Below are 17593 nucleotides of genomic sequence, written 5' to 3'. Positions count from 1 at the left end.
GTGGTGTTTCTATGATTGCTGTAACTTAATTTGGGTTAATAACTATTTTGGCAAGCGAAGACAGCATCACGGGAACACAGCTTTTCTAGTTCAGCACTGGCAACACCACACATCGCGATGTACTCCCCTGCTGCACGGCCTCACTGGCTCAGGCAGCCAGGATTTTGAGGTTCTCTTGAGTTGTGCAGTGGAGCCTGAGGTGACTGTGGTATTTCACTGATTTGGCATAGTTTGTCTAATTTTGTCTAATTAACTAGAGCTGCCACAGAAGCTGCCATGATCTGGTCTGTCTGTGGACTGGGTCTCAGGCCTGTGCTTCATTCCTGTCTGCAAATATAAGCTTGAGAACGAAAGGGAAGGATAACCTGGGCCAAATGGCAGAAACAGTGTCGTTTTGCAAATGCCCTCTTGTAGCCCTCCCCTTGGTTTGGTGTCACCTCAGCGGCACTGTATTCCTCACAGGGCTGGAAAGCCTGGACATCTTAGCAGAGCCTCAGCAATGGGAAACAATAAACATTGTTAAGTGGGGTGACCCTTCTTCCAAGTGGAAGGTATTCAGAACGGCATGCTGGCAGCCGGACGCGGGGGCCTTGTTTTTAAGGGAGCTGGAACAGTCCATCCCGCAAGGGGTTTGGAGAAGCTCAATGTGGTCGGCTGTCACAGGGGACTGAATATCCACCCTCTCCACCCACACGGGCAGTGTGCTAGAAACGGGACAGGAGGAGGGGGGCAGGAGAAAGAGAGATGGTCACAGTAGTGAAGAAACAAAAAACGTACAAAAGATTAGCCAGGGCAACAGGCTGGATCATAACAGGTGCCTCATCGTGAGGAATCATAAAGTTGCGGTGGAAAGAAGAAATGCGCAGAAGCAGCAGCAGCGATTTAGGATTTTCTGCAGCTAGAAAAAGTGAGTCTGAGCTAGAAGTGCTCAAGGCAGTGGCAGAGCTGGGAATGGCACCCTGAAAAGCTGATGCTTATGCTAATGCTGTTCCCGTAAGCATCATTCCTGTAGGACACTGCTGAATTTTTATGATGTGATGACAAAAACAATGGGGAAAATGACAAAAACAATGGGGGAAATAAGTGATTACCCCAGGCTTAGTTACAAGGGTTCATTAAATTGAAAAATATCTGACAAAATTGTACTGCCTAAGACTGACCCAAAGGATCATCGCTTTGCAGTAGCATTAACCACTGACAAAAATTATAAACAATAGTTTGGTTAACATGTTTGAGTTTAATAATGTGAATGGTAATAGAAAATTACTTGCAGCTTTCAGTGTTGCGATGGAAAAGAATTTACAATGCTGGAAATGTGATTATTGAAGGTGATTATAATTTTGGCTTCAGTTAAATCGTTTTCCTTCCAAATATAACACTCTTCACTCCAATGAGATTATTCATAACTTATGTATTGCACTTGACTTAATTGGCATATGGTGTAAATTAACCCCTCTCAAAAACATGATTTATGTGCTTTGTTCTAACTGATCTATCTATTAAATGCAGTCTTGTTTTGTGTTGATTCTTGCCAATTTAGGCAAAGTGATTTCGGTTTGCTCTGTCTTGGCTTCTCCTTATCTGATCACTGCCCTGCCTTTTATTATTCAACAATTGCAGTTACATCAGGGATGTGTGATAAAGCTTATTGAAAATGTAATGCCAGTTTCTTGAAATCATGTATAATAATTTCATTCATCAAAACAATGCCGTTGATTTTGAGACTTTTTGTAGAATGGTCAACGTGCTGATTTTAAGCATTTAGAAAAGCAATAATTTGTTATTTCTTAATTCATGTTATGAATTAAGCAAGCTGGGATTTCTAAACAGAAATCAGTTTCTTATTGTACAATAGGAAAGAATACATTAAAAAAATTCTCTTCTTCAATACATCAAGGAATGCATTAAAAATCTTTGTTTTTAAAACACTCATTTGTGTTATAATAAAGGGATTATATCAGAGAAAAATCAAGGTGCCTATTTAGTTTCCTCTGTTTGTTTCAGATGGATGAAAAAGAGAAAAAGATCTATTGGGGAAAACGTCGCATCCCTGTAAAGGAGGACGGATTCCAACCTGTTATTGTTATTATTGTTAGGAAAATGGGGTTTAAATAGGCTAATCTCATTTCTAAGCTATTTTGAAGGTAAATGTGAACTCCAGTGGTGCCGTAAATGAAAGCATAACTAGGAGAGGCAATGAGTATGTATGTGCGTAGAGAGCTACAGAAAGAGAGGTCTCTATCTATCTTTGTATCTCAGATAGGGAGCAGGTTTTTGTACTTGTCTTTAAAGCATCAAGATCGAGTGGTGGAAGGCAGCCATTTGCCTTTCTCATTATCACATTTTCCTGACTTAATTGATGCAGTGTGTACCCAGTGAAGGGGTAGTGCCAGCAGCTCTACCTCCTCCCTGAAAAGAAATGGCTGTGGGTGAAATCAAGAGACCTGGAAGATTGTGAATGGCAGGGAAAAGTGAGCAGGGGACTGTTTTGCTGTAGGAGCACGAACTAGGATGAGCTGATGGCATGTTCAGAACAGGCAAGGGAGATGATATTTCTTTGAGCGCTGATCTGTGGAACTCATTGCTGCAGGGGGCTGTGGGGGCTGACCGCTTTGTTGTGGTTGGAGTGGTGTGTCAATGGCCGCTGTTGTTCGTCTTCTCAGTTTTTCTTACAAAAGGTGCTTTGAGCCTTTGGCCAGTTCTGATCTTCCTTGTGACTTCACTCGTGCTTATAATTATTTGGATGCTGCCACTCCCAGAGCTGAAGACTTTTTTACCCTTGCCCAAGCCCTGTGGAAGGAAGCACATGAAGACCAGAAGCTTGATGGGCCTCTCAAAGCTGTTTAGCGCTAATGTAAAGAGGCTCGCTGGCTGCAGCACTTTTGGAGCAAGGCTGTTGGTTTTGGCTGGCTGGCAGCACTGCTTTGGATCCGGGCTGTTGTGTTTTGCTGAACCATCCTTGTGCTTTCTAAGCCCAAATCTCATTAGTGGCTTATCAGCCTTTATCTCTTCCAGCCACTCCAGCACACTGCTGGGCCAGTCCTCCTGCTCCCCAGGCACAGGTGTTCGGGTTTTTGCCATGGTGTCATTTCAAATTGGTTGCACTGGGAGGGAATGTCTTTGTGAAGAAAGCCAGGCACACAGCACCACCTCGCCAGCTTTCTCTTACTGGGAAGTTGAACACTGAAGCTTTCTGTACGTCAGCTAATGTTTGCTTTGATGCCCTGTGTGATGCCTTAGCCTGAAAGAGAAAAATCTTGTCGGTTTTCATTTTATTTTGTGTGCAGGTAGCCACAAACAGCTACTGCGATCGTGATTTAATATTTGGATCTTAAGAACATATCCCAGCAGTTAAACACACCTTTAATTTGGGGGAAGAGAGGGGTGTTTAGAGAACTCAACATAGATTAGTGAAGAAACCTCCTTCCCTCCTCAGCTAATCAGAGAAAATGGAATATTTTTCTAATGTTTCCTGTGAAGCTCTTCTGTAAGAGGAAATTTCAAGTCATCTTCAGTTTCTCCCGATGCTCAATGTGCTTTCTATAAACACAACAACTTATCCCTCTTTTCTTTTTTTAATTCTAGGGTGACTAAACAATAATAAGGAAAGTAAGGAAAGCCTCAAAAAAACCTAGACAAAGCAGAAGGGTGCCCAGGGAATGTAAGGAAGGATGCTGCCACGTTAGAGGTAAGGGACCAAGGAAAGTTTATGTCCCTTGAGCGGTGTTTGAAGAGACCAGTGGGCCCCGGGCTGCCTGTAGTCCTCTGGCTGCCCTTACCCATGGCTTGGCACTGGCAGCTCCAGTGCCACATCATAGACTTTTGAACCCCAAAACTACAAAGCCACAGACCAACCATCCCTCTGCTATATTTAACCTGAAGTTAAGTCCGTTTTAAAGTCCTGCTGTGGTGGCCAAGTCCAAACCTTCTGTGAATGGATACAGTATTCAGAGGGCCTCAGCGCTCAGTGCAGGGGGGCTATGGGGGAGGCTGTGAGGTCCCCATGTGAACTTGGAAAGGGCCTGTGTTGGTTCAAAGCCTGAGTCTGTCACAGTCAGAGTGGGGGTGACTATGGGGCTGGGAGTAGCTGTTGTAACTGCAGAAAAAAATCTTGTTGTGCTTCACCTCCCTCTCCAGCTCTGTGCTCGTCTTTTCATTTAAGCTCATTTCTAGCCCATGGCCTTTCCTACTGACCACCACTAAATCAGCCACCTCCTCCTCCTCCTGAGGGCAGGCTCAGAGGCCTCCTGGTTGCCTGGTTTAGATGCATCATCCAAGTGAGTGCCATTGCCTGGAAGAAGGAAGGTCAGACATAGAATAAAAACCTGGGGTCCTTGTTTCTCACATCTCTACCCCAATTACCACAGTGCCTTTCCTTCTGCTTTCTCAAGCAGGCACGAGCTTGCCCTCCTGCCCCACCTGCCCACCAGATCAATGCAAACGCCATCACTTCAGCACTTGCACCCACTTTATAAGCGCTGGGCAGCTGCTGTAATGCTTGCAACACTCATGATGTCACCCTTGGGTTTAAGCCAGCGGTCTATTTTATGATTAGAGATTTTGTTTTTCACTGGAACAACTTCAAAGCTTTTTCATCGCTAGCTCGTTTACTCCTTGCGTCAGTGAAGCGCTGAATGTGGGGAGAAAATGGGTGAGTGGAAGAAACAGACCAGTCCATGGCAGAGACAGACACCAGTGCCCCTCTAACCAGTCCTCAACAAAGCTAACCTCACAAAAACTCAGAAGCTTGCTGAGAAATTTTTTTTCCGGGTATGGGAAAACACCAAATGAGTATTTCTAAGTGAGAGGGCTGGGGCCCTCCTCCCCTTCCGCAGCGTGCACAAAGTGTGCCTTCCCCCACCCCAGCCTCCTCCATGGGGCTATGAGCATCCCGAGGGACAGAACGGAGCAGGTCCTAAACACAATAAACATTACTCTGTCTGGATTAGTTTTTACATTTCTGTGTTTTATTTCTTGTTTTGTTTGAAATGACCTGTACCACAAGAATACAATTTATTTAACAGGTTTTTTTTTCTTTTCTTTTTTTTTTTTTTAGGAGCAGATAATAGTTAAGTAGATACTGTTTATTTCACTGTCTATAACTCCCTGCATCATTCTCACAGCCTCTGTCTCTCTGGCTTCTCCACGTAACCCAGCCACAAGAACAACAGAGCGGCCTTTGGCCATATGATTGATTATAGCTTGTGGATACAAAATGGAAGCTCTTTTTCCTCAGCTCCGATTGGTAATAAAAGCTCAACAAGTTACATTCTAGGGTCTTTCTCAATGACTTTCCCCTCTCATAGCTGCGTACATGTTTCTGGTGCAGCGTGTTTTATTTTATTTTATATATTTGTAATAGTTTAAAAAAAAAAGATGACTTGGCTTACAAAGAGAAAAATAATGCCCCCTTAGCATGAGCAATACTGCAAGGTTCCGATTGTTGTGGGGGAGTTTCTTCTAGCTTCACAGTTCTGCTGCGAGGTGTAATGCCCAAGTTTCCCCAGAAACCTAATTCTGTGTGGTATTTTACCTTTTCTTTTAATTGATCCCCGTGGAATTTGTTTTGCATTACAGGCCAGACACCGCTGTTCCCAGAGAAGAATGTGCCCAAAACAGAAGAGCTGGTCACTTGGGAAGAATTGCCTTTTGTCGTAGCTGGTGGGTACGTGGCTTCTGTTATCCGCACATGCAAATCAGGGGCAGGAGCTGCTTTTAGCATAGTTGCTGGATGTGGGCTTCATGCTTATTCACTGTCACTCATACACTTACCTCTACTGCTTTGCTTTGCTTTTCTTTAAGTCATAGAGCCCATTTGTGTTCCAAGGCTCAAGCTCCATCATCTTTTGCCCCATGTAGAAGGACAGCTGTATGGCACTGACTCTGTGACTCCTGTATTACAAATGAATGGCATAAAGAGCACTGACCCAGAACCCATTTCCTAGTTAATGTCTCAACTTCCATATCTCCAGACCTTTTTGCAAGAGACTGTGAGCATTTAAAGACCTAAGCAGTTGCTGAAGTCCTATTTCACATTGCACTGAGAGGACTACACTAAGATGTTACCCTTCTCTGCAGGCCCAGCTCACTGTGTGGCTGGACATGTTCCTCAGTTGTGGCAGCGAGCTAGTACTAGTGATGCACAGCAGATCGGAATAACTGGAAAGGGATAGATGTGATTCCTGCACTGGTCTGAAGGGCCCAAGAGACCTGACCTGGTTGCCAAGATAAGATAGTAATGCCTTTTAAGGGTTAAATCTAGACAGGTGTTTCTGTCCCAGTTCCTGGGGAAAAGTTTGCATTCCTTGCTTAAAGAGATTAATATATGCTAATTACTGTCTGGGTCAGTTCCCGTCCCAGTTCAGAAGCAATGCAAACGTTTCCAGGCATATTATCTTCAAGCAATGGGGGATATCCTGATGGGCTCCATGCAGCTGTAATGGAGCAAGGTGGTCCTGGAAAAAAAAATGCATTTGGTATCTTTACAGTGTTCTGCCAAGGCAGGAGTTGCCTCCATACCACAGCCCTACTCTAAATAGCCAGGAGTCTCTATGGGCTAGAAGCTAACTCGGCTAACTCCATAATCATATTTTGTAGATAATTCTCCTTCCCTGTTCTGGAAAGCAGGCCCAACTCCGAATGCAACAAAGCTGGATGAGCCTTTTTTGGTTGGTTCTTTTTTTGTGTGTAAGTGACCTTTCCAGCCAGGGCCCAATAGACTAAGAATTACTTCTTAGGATCTTTTTAGCCCATTTTGTGACAGCTACCTTTGCCCAGCAGGTTGGGGGACAAAGTGCTGTGGCTGAGCTGTGTGGCACTCGGCAGGGAAGCAACAGTGATCAAGTGAGTCAAACTTACAGGCGATAGCACAACTGAGCACATTTGTGAGAGCATTTATGCCACAGCCAGAAAGAGTTGCCAAAGCTGGCTCTATAGTGGTGGTGTGCATTTCACTTTGGTCCCTCTCAATCACAGATGGGTACAGGGATCATGAGCGCAGCCAAAAGCTTCTCGTTTTCTCCCCAGCTGCCTCTGGGAGGGAGCTGAGGAGAGAAGCACAAGTAGCTGTTCAAAGCACAAGGCCACTGTGTAATTGCTACCGCTGTGAGCATGGAAGCAGTCCCAGCTCCCATGTGCCTTCTTCCTCTTAGGTCTCTGCTGGTTTACTGATGTGCCTGAAGCAAGACTGAATTCCTTTATCAAGTGAGTACAAAATGAGTGAGAGCAGCTACAATTGTGTAGCGTAGGGAGAACTCAAAGGAAATGGAACTGAACTAACTCAAGTACCAGGAGCAGGCTGGCTACAAGAGCTGAGAGGTCAGCATCAGTCAGTGCCCCCAGTCTCTGAGCTAGCCTGGGCACTGGTCTGTAGCACTGACAGCCCTGCTGTGACACGCTCTGCTCCAGTGGAAAACAAGCACCCAGTGTCTCGCTGATCACACGCCTCAGCCCTGGTTTGGACAGCTTCCCACTGGGGGCAAGTTACTCCTCTGCCACACCACTCTTCTCCTGGGATAGCCAGGAAGGGAAGGAAGCTTGAGGGGAACAGAGGCCAGTAGAGCTACTGGTGTCTCAAATGTAGATCAGAGGCTTTTTTCTCACCTCTGCTGCCATGCCGCTGACCACAAAACAGACGATACATTCAGCTCAGGCTAGCTCAAAACTAAGTGACCTAGAAAATAAAATCTCAGAGAATGCCAACAGCCAGTTTTGTCAGTCATCTGCATTCCCCCTCTGGCTACTGGAAATGCAGCAGTTCTGGCTTAGGCAGCAGATCTAAACCAGGGCTTGGAGACAGCAAGAACCTGGTTACATGAAAAGAGTAAATAAACATTCCCCCACTTCTTCTCCCACCACCTCAAGGTCAGGTATTTCCTTTCCCATCAGCCAGAGAACCTCTTACCAGGCCCAGGTATAATCAACATTAGCCCTTTTGCTGCTGTTGAGGCTAATGGGATGAGGCAGGAGAAGACAGTAGTTGAGATATCGGGGGTTTCATGCCACCCTCTAATTTATTTCCCTAGGCTGCCACAAAAAAGCAATCTCTCAGGCTCAAGAGCTGCCTCCTCCAAAAAGCAGTGCCCTTGATTCCTAACTAGCATTTGGCAAAAAGCCTAAGTCTCTGTGGAGGCAAAGAGCTATCACTTTAATGAAGTCTAGGAAAGCCCTGTTTTGGGGTGTATTTATACTTGGGCAGTAACCATGCAGACAAAGCCTTGTGTTCTCTGCCACAAGGAATGAGTGGGGAATGGCACTCAGCTGAGCTGAAGAGGCAGGTTTGATACACTATGGGGTGAAAAGTGTGGAAGAATTGTAGTTAGCACCACATAGGAGAGGACGCAGAGATCATCAAGTCAACCCAGCACTGAAGCATAGCATTGGGCTCTTTTTTTCTTGCCATCTGGGAAAGGAGACTTGGACTCTCTCAGGGACATACATCCTACCTCTTCAGGGGCCTGCGGGGATTGTACATGGGAAGGACTAGCCAGGCATAATGACACACTGTACAAGGTCGCAGAATATCTTACACAGTTAGGAGCATCTTTCCCGGTAAGAAGTGGGGCCTGTATGTACAAGTGCTAGCTGTCGCCAGAGGAGCCTGGGAGGCAGTCATTTTGATCGGGAGAGGTCCAGCAGCACTCTTCTCCAAAGGAGTATCTGCTCTATGGTTAGAGCCAGAAAGGTGACAAAAAATAAGGACCCTGGCTGCTTCCCTTTCTATCTTACCCCTCACAACACCAGCAGATAAAGTTTATATTGATTCTATTCTTCCTCTCTTCCTGCTTCTGTCCCCACTCCCCCTCCAGCACTGGCGGAGGGAGCTGGGGAGCAGGCGGCCTGGACAGCACTGAGAGCATCACTGCTCAGAGGGGCTGAGCCCCGATCACCACCTCAACAAGTGCAAGAGCATATTCTGGTATTTCCCACAGAGAAAACAAACGAAAAAAAGAGAAACAGGTGACTGATTAAAAGAGTTTCCCCCCTCCTGTACATAAGATTCTGCAGTCACGCCGACAGATAGACATTAAATAATTCTTCTGTAATAAATGATTGGAGATAAAAGCCGGCGGTGGCTGCTGCTGCTGTTTGGATTGCTCCGTTGTCTGCATCTTTGTTTCTAGTTTGTTCCCCGGCCACTGTCGGCTGGCGCTGGGGCTGTCAGACCTTTGCCTCTAGCATTTCTAGGAAGAGTTTATGCATGGGAACCTTGCCCTGCAGTTTGATGCTGTAGAAGTGCTGCACAGCTTTGGCGGCCGTCTGCCGCAGGAGGGGCAAGGTCAGGAGCAGCTTGCCTGCTCGCCGGGGCTCCTCGTTGCGCTGACTCAGCTCGTAGTCCTGCAGGGCTTCGTGGAGAAGGTCCTGGAGTTTCTGCACTGCATCCATGTCCTCTATGTGCATGGAGTCTGGGGGGGAGGAAGAAAAAAGAGCAAACGGACAAGTCAGACAGAGGAAGGAAATCTTTTATGGTCCTGAAGTGAAAGATGCTTTCTTTCCTTTTCTTTTTTTTTTTTTCTTTTTTTTTTTGGGGTGGTGGTGGTGGTGTTTTGTTTCTTAAGGGGAAAATAACCACCTTGCTGGCAGGTGTTGGTGCTGCTGCTGTGAAGTTCAGCTGATCTGGGCTGATCCCAATGAGTTGGCCCCAGCACTGCAGGGACAGTCAGGTTGCCAGGGGTAGGTGTCACATTGTGCCCTATGTGCTGCCCATTTTGCCAACCACCCCAAGGCTGTGCAGGGGTCAGCCGGGGGGCCTTTGTGACTTGCACATTCACTTGCCCTCCATGCTCCTTATGGGGGGAGTCACCCTGCAAGGGGCAGCAGCTGCTGTGCTGCCACTTGGGAGCAATCTCATTAAGAATAATTAACACTGCTATAGCGCTTCATCTGTCTAAACTGCCTAATTGCCATGCAGCTGCTCAGGGTGTCAGCAAGACAGAAAAGCCCCAGTAGGTCACAACCAGTGTGCCCAGGGGTGTTGCCAGCTCCACCTTTGTGCATATGCCCCTGTTTTCAGAGACTGTCAGCAGCTGCTCAGGGAGCTTACTGCTTCAATAAAGGAAACCTCCTGCAAGGCCTCTTCCCTTAGGCTGCCAGTTAGATTTCTACAAGCTGCCAGAGGGGCTAGCAGAGTTTGCGAAGCAAGCACAGCTCCTTGGTGTGTCTCTGAGGCAAAGGTAGGTGGTAGTGACCCAGTCCAGGGTCGAGCTGGGGAATGCGAGTTGAACACAGGCCGCTAAACTTGCGGGTAAGTCACGGTGACAGAGGGCAGCACCACAGAGCAGAGAAGCAGAGATGTTGGATTAGAGAAGCTAACCGGGCACAGCATCACTGAAGGTTTTTCTCCTTTTCATCTTGCTGATACTTGCTGCTTTCTTAAAACCCTGACAGAGCTGGAGACACTGTTCCCTTGTCTTCATTGTTTGGAGACTTTTAATCGATACTGAATCCATTGGTACAGATTCCTGCCACAGGGCAATGAATCCAGAAGCAGCAGCAAAGGGACACTCTGGCAAGCACACACGCACACATGCAGTTGCAGTGTCTGCCCCTGCGGCTGGGCTTTGCAGCGTGGCAGCGCTCTGGCTCAGCCCACACACAAACAACACAAATGTGAGGACACGGATGGGCTCCTCAGTGTGACAGCAGCAAAGGGGAGGGAAGCTGGCTGAAGCGCCAAAATCTCTCTAGGAATATGTGTCAACTCTACGGAGAGCACAACACAAATTAGAGACTGTGAATTTCATAAGACACATGTACAGTAAATGCTATTTATGATGCACGGTTTATAAAGGTATTACAACAGTTGGGAAAATGTTATGTCAAGCAAGAAAGCTGTTCAAGAAGCTGTTAGAAGAAATGTACTAATGAGAGGATGTTACAGGGTTGTACTTCCAAGAAGACTACTGAAGAAGGATTGTTCTTGCTGCATATGCTTTTTGTGTCCAAGAGACCAGGCAAAGACTCTTGGAGAAGGGCTGGTAGGTCATCACAGTGACCTGACCTACCCACAGAGGTTGATTCTGAAAAGTAGGGAGGGAAAAGCATGTTGCCCAGTCAGTCTGGCAACTTTTCCCAGCCAGGTAGCACCTCTGGAAAATTTCTACGCGCCATCCAGGAGAAGTGAGTGGGATCTGTTTTTTGCCAAGTTGCAGAGATAATTTTGGAGACTGGAAGCATCAAGAGCTGGAGCTTGATGAGAAATGTCCTCCAGCCTTTCTGTTTAATGTCCTTCTGGCTAGGGGCACAAGGGGGAGAAGTAATCACAGCCCATCAGAGCCTGCAGATCCCAGCAAGTGCTAGAAGCAACAGGCAATGAGCCATGCTTTAGGTCAAAGTGGGTGCTCTGTTTTTGGGTGCAGATGCTGCTGTACAATAGATAGAATCCCAAAGCTATGCCCTTCTGCCACCTGACTTGTGTAAGGTGATGAGAAATAACAGCGCTAAATAACTAGACATATACAGGGAGAGGGATTGGGGAAATAAAGATCAAAGCTTGCCCCACCCCCCTACTCTTTGCTGAAAGAAGCTCAAATTGGCAGCTGACTGCGAAAAATAAAATAACATTGCAGGATTAATTTCCTTGCAATCCATCAGTGAGCTGGTGTCGATGGCATTGATAAACTGTTAATTACAAAATCAATAGCTATGAATTTTTACAGCTGTCAGAGCACTGAGGTGGAGGGAGCCTGCCTGACCATGTCCCTGAGGGTCAGCTGCCCTAGAAGTCAGGCTTTATGTCAGGAGCCCTTCTCCAGCACTGCTGGGATGGGGTACAGGGCAGGTGTGAGGATGGACAAGGCCCACTGCCTTCTCATCTCTTTTCTTGAGGCTTCTGGCAGAAGCAGGAGGAGCAGGGACCTCACAGGACCCATTAGTACAAAATTTGCTACATATCCCCTTGCTCAATCCAGACCTCGTTCACCCCATCTCAGCACTTAAATGCATGGGGAAAAAAGAAGGAAAATAAGGTTTGGCCAGTCTGGGATGTGCTCAACTGAATGTGTGCTGTGCGTGAACCTGGAGGGCTCCTTGGTACACAGGTTGATCAATTTGTGTTCTTGAGGAAAGAGGACCTAGGACCGCCTAAGAAGGGATCTGGTGGCTCTGAGGTGGTAACAAGTTAAGTCTACGGCACCCCTAGGCTGTCAGAAAATGGGTGATCATATTGTTGGGACTTGCCTGCTGCTGTAGGCATTAAGAATTCTTTTCTCAGCTCTCTAAAATGCACTTATTAAAAACAGAGTTTGCTTGAATTATCTTTGCCAGTCCCAGCAGGTGTGACCTTGGTGCGTTACACTGAGGACTCAGAGATCAGCCACAGCTCTGGCAAGGTCGGCCTATTGTCAGCTTGTCCTCTAGTGAAGAGCGAGTGAGCTCCCACTTCTGTTGTCATTTGGTTTAATTCCTAGAAGCAAAGGGTCAATATACACAGGGCTGCATGGAGAGGGGGAAAGTCCCTAGAAGCTGGGTTGCATGAGCAACCAGGGGAAACAGGGGAAATTCAGGAATTTGCGTATACGGGAGGCAAGGCAGAAAGCAGGTCTGGGCAGCAGAGGTGCTAATCTAAGTGCTCAGCTTTAAACCTCGTCTCTGACCCAAGGGAGCCGAGGTCTGGCCCAGAGGTTGTCTGCGTTCCTACCGGTTTAGGGATCAGGTGTTTGCAGGCAACCACATACATGCAGGCTCTGCAAGTTTCCTCCATGTCAAAAATACACTACAAAAAAAAAATTTATATTAAAAGAATGTGAAGGTTGAATGTGAAGGTTACATTTGAAAAATACACCTGTGCTATTCTAGCTTCCTTACATGTGTGTTGTGAGAGGCTTTAATTACATAAACCCCAAGATCTTGTGCTTTGCTTTCATATGTTTCAATAGGAGTAACAAAGCAGGATTTTTGTGGATTATGCTCCTACACAGCTGCACTAGGAGAAACCAGTGAAGTCAGAATGGTTTTTCCCATCCAGCTGAGAACGTGCTTTGGCCCATGCCTCCTGACCTTAACCTTGGTTTCTGTACTCCAGCGCTGGAAGCAGAACCCCAAAGCAGCTGATGAGTGTTGGTTGTTCTGCTCTGTCTTTGCTCAGTGTTTTTCGGCTCCTGACACAGACTGTCCCAGAAGGCTTACCCTGGGCTTAGTCCTGACAGCGCAGTGAGCAGTACCAGCAGAGCGCTTCTGTTGCACCGTGAGGAGCTTGACAGCATCAAGGCTCAGGTCCTGCAGCATCTCTGCTCATAGCATGGGCCCCATAAATGTCCCGCTGTGGCACTTATCCTGTCACCCTGTCACAACCACTACCTTAGCGCTTCAGCCTCTCTGAGGAGCCCTTCTCCCTGTCGCACCCTGTGACCTTCCTGGTAGACAGGAGGCAGGTTCTTTAACAAGAGTGGATTACATCGCCACAAGCCACCGTCCCACAATTGAGAGAGACCAGCCTTGGCCATCTGCCCATCCTGGTTCAGTGGCAAAGTGAAGGCAGCAATTAGAGCTAAAAAAGCAATATATGAGAAATTGAAAAAGGGAACTAGATAGCAATTTATTTGAATCAGAAGTTATGAAGTGTAGAAAATCGATAAGGGAAGTGAAGGACATAGGAGGAAAATCCATGGCTGGAAGGGCTAAGGACAATAAAGAAGTTTTATACATATTTAAGAAATAGAAGAAAAAATGACCATTTGTATGTGGGACTCTTTTTCACCTGTAGATGATTAAACTATTAATAGCAGTGCAGAGGAGACAGAAGTCCTCAGTGAGTATTTCTGTCCTGTTTAGAAAAAAGCAGCATTATGTACCTGTGTTATATGAAGATGATGACTTCTTAGGCTGTTGTTTATGCAAGAAGATGTTAGACATCTGTTAGGGACAAACTTCACAGAAATCAGCACAGATGGATAACTTGGCTTTAAGAGTTCTAAAATGGCTGGCTGAGGCCCATCTAGGGCAGATTAATTATTAACGATTGTTGGTATTTTTGAGAAATTCAAGATGACTGGAAAAGTTCTAATGTTGGAAATATTTTCCTAGGTCTTATCTGATAATTTCCATGCTAGCCTGATGTGAACCAGGGCACAATAAAGAGAAAAAAAAAACCACAACCGATGTTGAATTAAGATTTATAAGATGGTTTTACAACTACTGCCAGTCAACACAGGACTTTGGAATAGAGGTCTTGTCAAACAAACCTGATTTCATTCTCTGATGAGATTACAAGTTTGGTTGATAAAGTTAACTGCATAGATATAATAGACTCAGGCTTTTATAAGGCACTTGGCTTAGCACCACAGGACATTCTCATTAAAAAATTAGCACTATGCAATATCAATAAAGCACACTTTCAATTGATTAGTAACTGGCTAGATGACAGATCTCAAAGTAGCTATCAGTGGTGAATCATTCCTGAAGGAGGAGTTTTCTAGTGGAAATCCACAGGGATGAGTAAAAAAAACCCAGATGCTACTCAACATTTTTATTAATGAGTAATTTTTCTTTTTTTCTTTTAAATTGCTGCTGCTAAGAAGTATGGATGGCAAAGGGGAACAGAATGGTGTAAAATAGGACAGGGCAGGCTCACAGCATTCTGGACCACTTGCTTGCACTTGAGGTAATACATCTATAGCCAAGGAATGCAACTATGGAAGAGGAACTTTATCATGTCAAGCTGTGAGGTGTAAAAAGACCTGGGGTCATAGGACACAGCTCAACAAAGACCGGTATCTGGAGGATGAAGTCAGATGAAGTCAGGCAAACTGACGTTAAAGATATGGTGCCTTCCTTTTTTTTTTTTTTTAAACTGAGAAAACAATTAATTATTAGAGTCAGTTACCATGAAAGATGGAGATTCCCCCTCTTTCAATCCCTTTCAGGTTCACACCAGGTGTCTTTCTGGAAGGCAGCTTTAGCCAAACACAGATATCGGACTCACTGCTGGGCTGCAAGGGCGAATTCTGTGACCTGCACAATGCAGTTCAGCAAGATCTGATGTGAGACAATGAGACTCAAGGGATGTAGAGGGAGCCCTCGTCACACAGTAGCTTTAGCAGTTTCCCTTTCAGAAGGGACTCCTGAGAAAATACGTGTCTGGCTTTTGTGCAGTATCAGGGCAGCACACAGCACCTCTTGTGTCTGCCACAGCCTGCTGGGCTGAGGGCTGCAGCCCTCCCCAGACTGAGATGGAAGGCACTGGGCTGAGGGCCCTGGCCTTCCTCATCCTCTTCTCAAGAAGAAACAGGCAATATCAGGCTTCTGCCAGCATATCTTACCCTCTAGCATCCAGATCCACACTGCCTCCCAGTTAAAGGGGGATTCGGTGTCAGTGGTCACTGACATCTCTGGGACAGGACCAGGCAGCCCCAACCCCACAGCTTTTCATGGCATTTGAAACTGGGATCAGGGTTTCCCTGTTTGCTGGAACTGACCAACACTACAGGTTGGATACAGGTGTGGCAGGTGTGTACATTCCCTTTCCTGAACTCACCGCAGTGGAGTCAGCTTGCTAGTGGAGAAGGGTCCACAGCCTTTCTTTTACTGCCAGACACCAGCAGCCAGCCCATCCCTACCTGGTTCCGCTCCCTAATTCAGGGCCAGAGCACAGCTGGAGCTCTAGCAACAGCAAGCTTCATTTCTCCTTGGTCTCCAGCTTAGGTCCTGCTCTGTGGACAGAGAGGAGCTTTGAGGATGTTGCATGACACAGGCAGAGCACAGTCTTGGGCAGTAGGCCTCTAGTTTCCTCCCAGGCCAGATAACAGTGTGGGCCTTGACTCCCTGACTGTGAGGCTGGCTGGGCCAGGGTTGTACCTGAGTTGGCAAGAGCCAGAGCTTTGAGCGTGACAAACTCCTCCTTTTCCACCTTGAGCTTCTTGTAACGGCGCACCAGTTGTAGGATGGCCAGGTAGAGCTCCAGCAGCCCCGTCAGACGAGAGTGCTCTTCATCCATGATGTAGTCCTCGGCATAGACAAGCTTGTCCTCATACGGCAGAGAGCGGTACACAATGCCTAGGATGAGGATTTCCATCCAGGCGCTCTGCAGGAGGCTCATCTGGTCCCCGAGGGAGAGGTTGGAGAACCCTGACATGGCAAAAGACAAGCAGGGTCAAATGGGTGTGCAGCAAAGCCTCTAGGAGCCTGGGGACCCCGGCATTGACCCCAAGCACTCTCCCCCATTGGCCTGCTGCTTTAAAAAAGAAACAAACACACACCATACTAAAGCGACCCTATGTGGCCATCTGCACATGTGGACCTTACCGTTGTCTTTGCTCCCATGCCCACCCACAGCCTCCAACGGGAGTCCTGGTGCTCTGACTGCATTTATGGCAACCCGAGGTTAATGATAACCTCTTTTCAATGATCTCTGATTCTTCTATAGCAGCAACTGTTTTGTACATCATCCTGCTCACTGTTCCTCTAGTTTTGTACTGCAGCCTGTTTAGTCTACCCCAGCTGACCAAAGAACAGAGAAGAGCTCCCGATGGCAGAAAAGAAGGCTTCTGATGAGATAGGAGGGAATGGCACAGGCCTGAATTACAAGCATACCACAATCTCATTTTGGCCAACATGAGAAAAGGTCCTGCCACAACAGAGTACTGCAATGTATTCAAAAGCTGAACACATTTGTGAACAGAATCATCTTCTACTGCTCATGACTCCCGGAGCTCCACACCATCAGCTTTCTGCACCTCACAGCCAACAACGCTACCCACTGTCAAAAACACCTTTATGGTGCTATACAAGTACCTAAATCACAGCCGAACCCCGTAGCAACAGAACCAGCACCCAGCAGTGAACCAAGTCATTCTCCTCAAATACAGGAAGAGCAATCACCAGCTGGAGATAGACCCTGACAACCCCAGGGCCCACTTGAGAAAGTGAAGAGGCCAACACAGAGGCATTGTCTGACCTGAGGGAAAAAAAAAAAAGAGTGCATGGGAAGGAAGACTGTGCCTGTCATGTCCTCTCTACCAGGTAGCCTGAAGTCCAGACCATGAAAGATCCTGGGAGACAGGTGCTGTGCAACAGCCATTACAGACAGGGATGCAAAGCACAGCGTGTTGGTCCCATCTGGGCAGCTCCTGCTCATCACTGACAGACAGGGACTGTGCTTTTTGACAGCTCCTTGTGGCTAAAGGTTCCCAGGGCTGTGAGAGAATGGGACACCAAGGCACCCCTCAGCTGGGGGAGCAATGCTCCACCAGCTTCCCCTGCCAGTTTTCTCCCCAGATGTTTATTAAGCCTCAGGGCTCACCAAGAGGCCTGTGAGCTCATTAGCCTCCGTCCAGGAGCCTCCCAGCCCCGCTGGCTGTGTGCTAGGCTCAGCGGGACTCCTTTATCCCACAGCCCTCTCTGCTCACAGTTCTTGGCCCCACATCTGGGCCTGGGTAGCCAGCCACCATGATGATCATTTGATTTCTCTTGTTATCAAGTTGGCAATTAACAAAAGAGCTGATGATTGCTATATTGACTGACTGTGGGTTCTCTTTTTCTATCTGCACTATCTCAGCTGGGGAAGGGAAGGCAGAAGGGTGGGTTAGTGGTATTTATTTATCACTACGCCATGTTTTGTGTTTGTGTTGCCAGGGGAAGCAAAGGGTGATAATGGCCT

General features: G+C 46.8%; 1 protein-coding gene across 5 annotated transcripts in view; it reads right to left on the bottom strand.

The window, feature by feature from the left end:
• Positions 1-5060: 5060 nt before the first annotated feature.
• ESRRB (estrogen related receptor beta) overlaps positions 5061-17593 on the bottom strand; it is a 104123-nt gene continuing 91590 nt past the window's right edge. For 3 of the 5 annotated variants that reach the window (XM_074148505.1, XM_074148503.1, XM_074148504.1), the window contains 2 exons: positions 15793-16062; positions 9160-9404 (listed from right to left, as the gene is read on the bottom strand). In XM_074148505.1, coding sequence (XP_074004606.1) covers positions 9160-9404; positions 15793-16062 — 515 coding nt within the window. Of the gene's footprint in view, positions 9405-15792; positions 16063-17593 lie in introns of all 5 variants that reach the window. The other 2 variants (XM_074148501.1, XM_074148502.1) reach the window with 1 other exon arrangement.

This window comes from Numenius arquata, chromosome 6, assembly GCF_964106895.1.
Source record: "Numenius arquata chromosome 6, bNumArq3.hap1.1, whole genome shotgun sequence".
Classification (NCBI taxonomy): domain Eukaryota; kingdom Metazoa; phylum Chordata; class Aves; order Charadriiformes; family Scolopacidae; genus Numenius; species Numenius arquata.
This window is presented reverse-complemented; position numbering and strand designations above follow the sequence as displayed.